The sequence below is a fragment of the Colletotrichum siamense genome (assembly GCF_013390195.1).
Source record: "Colletotrichum siamense strain Cg363 chromosome Unknown KSG_Cg363_contig08, whole genome shotgun sequence".
In the NCBI taxonomy this organism is placed as follows: Eukaryota; Fungi; Ascomycota; class Sordariomycetes; order Glomerellales; family Glomerellaceae; genus Colletotrichum; species Colletotrichum siamense.
The window spans coordinates 3,329,877-3,335,876 of NW_023501021.1; the positions used below are offsets into that span (position 1 = coordinate 3,329,877).

General features: G+C 45.4%; 3 protein-coding genes across 3 annotated transcripts; 2 read left to right on the forward strand and 1 right to left on the reverse strand.

Moving 5' to 3' along the window:
* Window positions 1–203: 203 nt before the first annotated feature.
* hac1 (Transcriptional activator hac1) lies at window positions 204–1,523 on the forward strand (the record flags this gene model as incomplete). The annotated part of the gene is made up of 3 exons (XM_036644262.1): window positions 204–496; window positions 546–1,052; window positions 1,187–1,523. 3 exons carry the CDS (start codon window positions 204–206, stop codon window positions 1,521–1,523), a joined length of 1,137 nt encoding a protein of 378 aa, XP_036491109.1.
* Window positions 1,524–2,526: 1,003 nt separating this feature from the next.
* On the reverse strand, window positions 2,527–3,448 carry csm-3 (Chromosome segregation in meiosis protein 3; the record flags this gene model as incomplete). The annotated part of the gene is made up of 3 exons (XM_036644263.1): window positions 2,527–3,051; window positions 3,109–3,184; window positions 3,246–3,448. The coding sequence occupies 3 exons, from the start codon at window positions 3,446–3,448 to the stop codon at window positions 2,527–2,529; spliced, it is 804 nt and encodes a 267-aa protein (XP_036491113.1).
* A 349-nt stretch (window positions 3,449–3,797) lies between these two features.
* CGCS363_v012415 (NADH-ubiquinone oxidoreductase 20.9 kDa subunit) lies at window positions 3,798–4,553 on the forward strand (the record flags this gene model as incomplete). The annotated part of the gene is made up of 4 exons (XM_036644264.1): window positions 3,798–3,857; window positions 3,923–3,939; window positions 4,011–4,216; window positions 4,270–4,553. 4 exons carry the CDS (start codon window positions 3,798–3,800, stop codon window positions 4,551–4,553), a joined length of 567 nt encoding a protein of 188 aa, XP_036490563.1.
* Window positions 4,554–6,000: the final 1,447 nt, after the last annotated feature.

Genomic DNA, 6,000 nt, shown 5'->3' on the forward strand with positions numbered 1-6,000 from the left:
TAGGACGGCACCTCCATACTTTCAATAACCCACTTCACACCCACATCACTGCTGCAACACACTTCTCCCCCGCACCTTGCCTTCCAACTCTCCGCATTGGAACTGGCAGGTCGATTGTGTCTCGCGCTTCGCACCAACGAAAAAGTCCTCCTCTCTGCCTATCCCACAGCCCTGTTGCATCACCATCACAACCACAAACTACGATGGCTGCTTGGGAACAGACGTCACCAATGATCAAGTTCGAAGACTCGCCTGCCGAGTCTTTCGTTTCGACTCCGGGCGAGCTCTATCCATCACTCTTTGGCGACGCCGCACCCTCGGCCGCCGATGATACCACCGTCAACCCCTCTGATATGTTAACGCCTCCGCCCTTCACCGAGGACAACCCTGTCTCAACCCCGGACACCGACTCTCCTTCGACTGAGAAGAAGCCCGTGAAGAAGAGGAAATCGTGGGGTCAAGTTCTCCCGGAGCCCAAGACAAACCTCCCACCAAGGTATGACGCAATCGGATAATGCCCCAGGCCCGTAGCTAACCCCCAGTAGGAAAAGAGCGAAGACCGAAGATGAGAAAGAGCAGCGTCGAGTCGAGCGCGTCCTCCGCAACCGCCGAGCCGCTCAGTCTTCTAGAGAGCGCAAGCGTTTAGAGGTCGAGGCTCTCGAGAGGCGGAACAAGGAGCTCGAGGCAGCCCTTTCAAACGTCACCAAAGCGAACCAGCTCTTGGTGGAAGAGCTGAATAAATTTCGCCGTGACTCTGGCATGCTGACTCGGTCATCATCGCCTCTCGATCCTCTCCGATCCAACACTGTCACCCTATCACCAGAGCTTTTTGGCTCTCATGATGGACACCGTCCCTCTATTGATGAGACGAAGAATCTCGTCGATGATTTGATGACTACGTCTCATAGCAATCCGACCGTCAACCCCGCGTCGCTATCCCCCGAGCTTTCGCCAATCGCAGAAGATGACGAGGTGGATGCCGAGGACAACGATGTGGCCGAGACCAACGTGAAGTCCTCCTCCGACTTGACACAACGTCCTGCAGCGATGTTGTGCGACCTGCAGTGTCAACAGTCGGAGGACCTTCCGCAATCATGGCTGGCCTCTCAAACCCCTCTGCATCCGACCTTGGTCTTCTTTCTGCAGCTTCAGATGCTGTCAATCACATCATCGGTGATTCTTTCAGTCTGTCGGCGGCCCTTGACACAGATCGCTATGTCCTTGAAAGCGGGCTTCTCTCTTCCCCCAACTCCCTCGATTATGAACACGATTATCTGGCTGGTGACTCTACCGCCTTCCTCCAGGACCCATTCGACATCAGCGAATTCCTCAACGACGAGGTCAACGGCAGTGTCTCAGACACGAACGTGGTTATCGGCACAGCCGTCGCAGCGGACCCGGACTACGGCCGCGACTCTACCAACTCTGAGACTCAAGTCTCTTCAGAGAATCCTAACCTGCAGCCCCACTCTGGCGCGTCCACTTATGGATGCGACGATGGAGGCATTGCGGTTGGTATCTGAAGGATGCGACGAACGTGTTGAAGGGTTGTCGACTGAACCTTCGGCGGGGCGCGACTGCGGTCAGACACCACGGACGTGGTTGAATGGCGCACCGTTGCCGTCTAGAGAGGTGCTCATGACCTTGTTATGGGCTCTGAGGGTTGAAGAGCGGAATCTGGTCCGGAAGGGTCAACTTGCACCGCAAGACATCCTGTATTCGAGAAATCGTGCCTCGACATCAGCTAGCACTTATGTGTTTACAGTAGTTTCCAAACGGAAGCCTGATGAAGCGGATGTGACGGAATTTGGGAAGCGTTGTCGATTAGCTTGATAAAGGTTATGACTATGGTGGTGGGAATGGTCACGGCGTTATGGATGGTGTCCAGCGAAATTAGAGGTCAAACCTGGGAAATGTAACAACAAATACTGAACGAGAGTCGCCTTGCGACCAATGAACAAAATTCTAAGACCCGTTTCAAGATAATCCCAAAGTGTGTCGACGGGCTCACGAAAGCAGTGTGTATATCCAGTCTAAATGAATGTGTTCGTCGGGGCTGGACAACGCTTCTGCTATTGACACCGTCCGTGATTGTGGTAAATAGGTTGGGGACGCTGACTTAATAAGAAACCACTGAATCCTGGTGGTTCAGCAGGACGTGGCGTTGTTCAGCCTCGACGATTAAAGCTGTTAGTTGAGTATTAAACTATTTGCGTTAGACAATATCCCATCCGACTTAATCAATGTGCATGCCGCCTTAACAACGCCTTTTGCATCGTTTCTCACTCTTCAGTGTTTGTTCCATGCAGCCTCGAAGCACTTTCTCTTGCGCCAAGTCCAACTCTAACGTTCCCTCCCGAAGGCGCTGTAGGACGTGACAAGAAGAAAGTTCATTCCCGTGGTTCAAGCGACGGCAATCCATAGAAGACGTGATGCCCCGCGGTCTAGCCTCCGTTTATCGTTTTCGCCTTCTCCCCCTTTCCAAGTTTCGTTACACAGTCGGTGATCAAACATAATTCGTCGGAATCACCACAAGCCGCCCATCTCAGCCATGGCTGCCTCTTCGTCTTCAAAGTCATCCCCGGCTGGTTGGTTATGTGGAAAGTGAGCCGGTGATTGCATCCGGTCAGCCATCTCTGCTTCCGCCATAAGAGCATCCAAGTCGTCGTCCCCGTCTGGTTCTTCAGTTGGCTTCGGTGCTCCTAACGCTTGACTCTTGGGTGGCATTACGGGCGTAGCTCCGTATATATCGTCCTCGTCCGGAACAGCTGCTTCTGGTGTCTTCGGGCGCTTTTGTGTGATAGAAGCTGGTGCACTCGCTGTTGCCTCGGCAGCCACAGGACCCTGAATTTCAGCTTCCACCTCGAAAGCGTCATCCGCCTCCCAGGGTTTGGGTTTGCCCTCATTGATCCATTCCAATCGCTTGTGCGCAATTTGCTTCTTGTGCCCCGTCTTTTCTACCATCGCTACGGCGTCGAGAAATTTGGCTTTTGGAAATAAGTCGTCCAGCCAGAGTTGGTAGAAGGATAGCAAGCGGGCTGCATCAGAGAACTAGCAGTGAGTTAGTTGTATCCACGGAATACGCGTCAAAGTAGCAAGAAAGCCGACCTCGTGTCCCTTCCCCTTAAATTGGAGATCTGCGGCGCGCTTTCGAAGCTTGGGGATGCCATTGTCCGAGAGTAGTCTGCAAAAACACGTCGTCAGCTACACATTAGACATGAATGATCGGCTGCGCCAAACCTCACCTTGCCTCGTCAAGTTTGACTCTCGGAACCCTCGCTCGCTTATTCACTTCAACTTCTTCTTCGAGCCCCAGTGCTTCACCCTGTTTCCTCTTGTTCACGCCGAGCTCCTTTGCGTCCGGGGGCGGGGTTCGAAACGGGTCATCAAAATCTTCAACGGCATAATTGTCCAAGTCATCATACGCGGGTGTTATTCTTGATGTCATGTTGACGAGGCTCTGGGACTTCACGAGACATCAACAGATTGCACCCAGGGTGGACTATATATTGCCTTAAGATGGGATTGTCACTAGCCGGCGACCACACGCGGCGCGACTTCAATTAAGAAACGCGTCTGTCCGTTGCCGCACAGACCTTTCGATGGGCGAGCCACAAAGTCGGAGACGCCACAGCCACATACTTCAGCGCAGGCCTCTGGAGTGGTGCCTCAGGCAAAATGTTCCAAGTTCAGTTCCAATCAGCGCCCAGCCATATCCAATTCATCAACCACTTCGAATTGCTGGACGACGATAGCCACCACCGACGCAGTTGGGTCTTGAATTGTCGTCCGCGACCATGGCTACCGCACAAGTGCAGACATACATTCCCACCAAGGTCGTCAAGAGCGATTATCCTGTTCGTACTCCGTCTACGATTCCTCGTTTCTCCGCTGCCGATAACGCTAACGTACTTCCACGAAGCTCATCGACAATGACCCGTATGCCCGAACCCGATTGTCCCGGGCCATATGACAGCTCAGGTCGATTGCTAACGCCGGAATGCCCACAGCCACTTCAAGAGGGTCGTTGGCTATGCCAGGCCTTCCGATTATGCCCACGGAGCTGTAGCCGCAGCCTTCGCTCCTGGCGCTCTCCTTGCCCTCGAGAAGTTCGCTCCCTCACATGTCGGTAAGGGAGGTTTGGCGCAAGCCATGCGCCTCGCTGGAGCCATCGGTCTTGCTGGAGGATTTCTTTACTTTTACCAGCGCTCTAGCTGTGAGTTTGTACGACGATCTGAAGGAACGGAGGCACTAACCACAAAGGCATAGTGCGATTTTACGGTGCCACCGAGAACGCGAGAGAGGTTGAGATGGATATGAAGGAGATGGTCTCCAAGGTCAAGGCGGGAAAGCCGCTGTATGGCGAGAGCAGGTTGACCCCTCACATGCAGGGCGTTGCTGCAAGACAGTCAAGATACTCTGCTCTGTTCATGGGCGTCGTGCCTTGGTTCAACTTTGTCAATCACAACCAGCATGGTGTCGACACCGCGAAGTACTACCAACAAGCTGAGAGAGAGCTTGAAGCTGAGCGTTTGAAGATCGGGGCCTCTTGATTGCCTAAGAACCTGTGTGTGGTCATGCTGCATAAGAAAGACAACAACCTTTATGTATTATAGCTTAAGCAGGGAAAAGCTAATGCAAATTACTTACTCTACTAAATAGGCAAATTACCTCTATAATTATACTTCTAAGGTTAAGAATTTAAAATAACTAATAAGATTAAACTTATTTATAGCTGTTATATATAAATATTATTTTAAATCTGGAATATATATATTATAATTTTTTATTAAATAAAGTCTTAATTAAAAAAAATTAAGTTTTATAATATATATTTTATATAAAATAATAAAAAATATAAAGTTTTAAATAAATATATAGTTTTAATAAAAATATAATAAACTATATAAGTATATTTAGAAATATTAAGTATTACTAAAAAAGGAATAGCTATAAAAAGCTACTTTATACTTATTAAACTTATTACTACTTTAATTAAAGTAATTTAAATTAAAGAGAAAAAGGTTATTAAAACTAAAAGATATAATTATTAATATAAAGCTTTAATAATAAAACTATTATAATACTTTAAAATAATATTTGTTAGTAACGCCAGCCTATTGCAGCGTTAATTAAGCTAGGCGTGCCTTACGTAATCAGCAATTATATAAGGCGCTAGCCTCTGTAATTAATACTATAATTACAGTTACTACCTCTAACGCAGTTAACCTTATCTATATCACTACTAATATAGTTAATATAATATAATATTTACTGCTTATAGTGCCCTACTAGCTAGCTAGTCCTATAAGATTAATACTAATTAGTAGTTAATTTTATAGTTATTATTATGCAATATATTAATTAACTATAGATTAGTAAGGTTTTAGAAGAGGTAGTTTTATTAATATTTATTTAGATTTATTCTACTTAGAAATACTTAATTAATTAATTTATACTAATAAAGTAGTTATAACTTTAAGAAAAGATAGTTTATATTACTTAAGCTACTTTAAACTTATTTTTCTTTAGTCTCTAAGAAGAGTATATTAATACTAATATTACTAATACTAATAAGATTAAGTAATATCTCTTTATAGTATTAATAATAGTAGGATTATAATAATAGCCCTTATAACCTCTAATCTTATACTTAATAGAAGTAGTTATAATATAACCTAAAAGATAGTTTATTTTGCTTAAAACGCTCTTAGTAATTACTCTTTTTTCTTATTTAAAGAGTATTTATTATATACTTAACCCTTAATATTAACTTTAGTTTATTAACTTATAATTAATAGTAAAGTTAACTACTTACCTCACTTTTAACTACCTTATTTAACTTTTTACCTTTTTATAAGTAGAGTTTTTATACTATATAAGTAAATAAGAGATTACTCTATTTTTAATAGCTTTTAACTACTTTCTTTTTACTAAGTTAATATTAATAGTAAATAGCTACTTTAAGCTTATTTAATAGTAACTACCTTTATATATAGC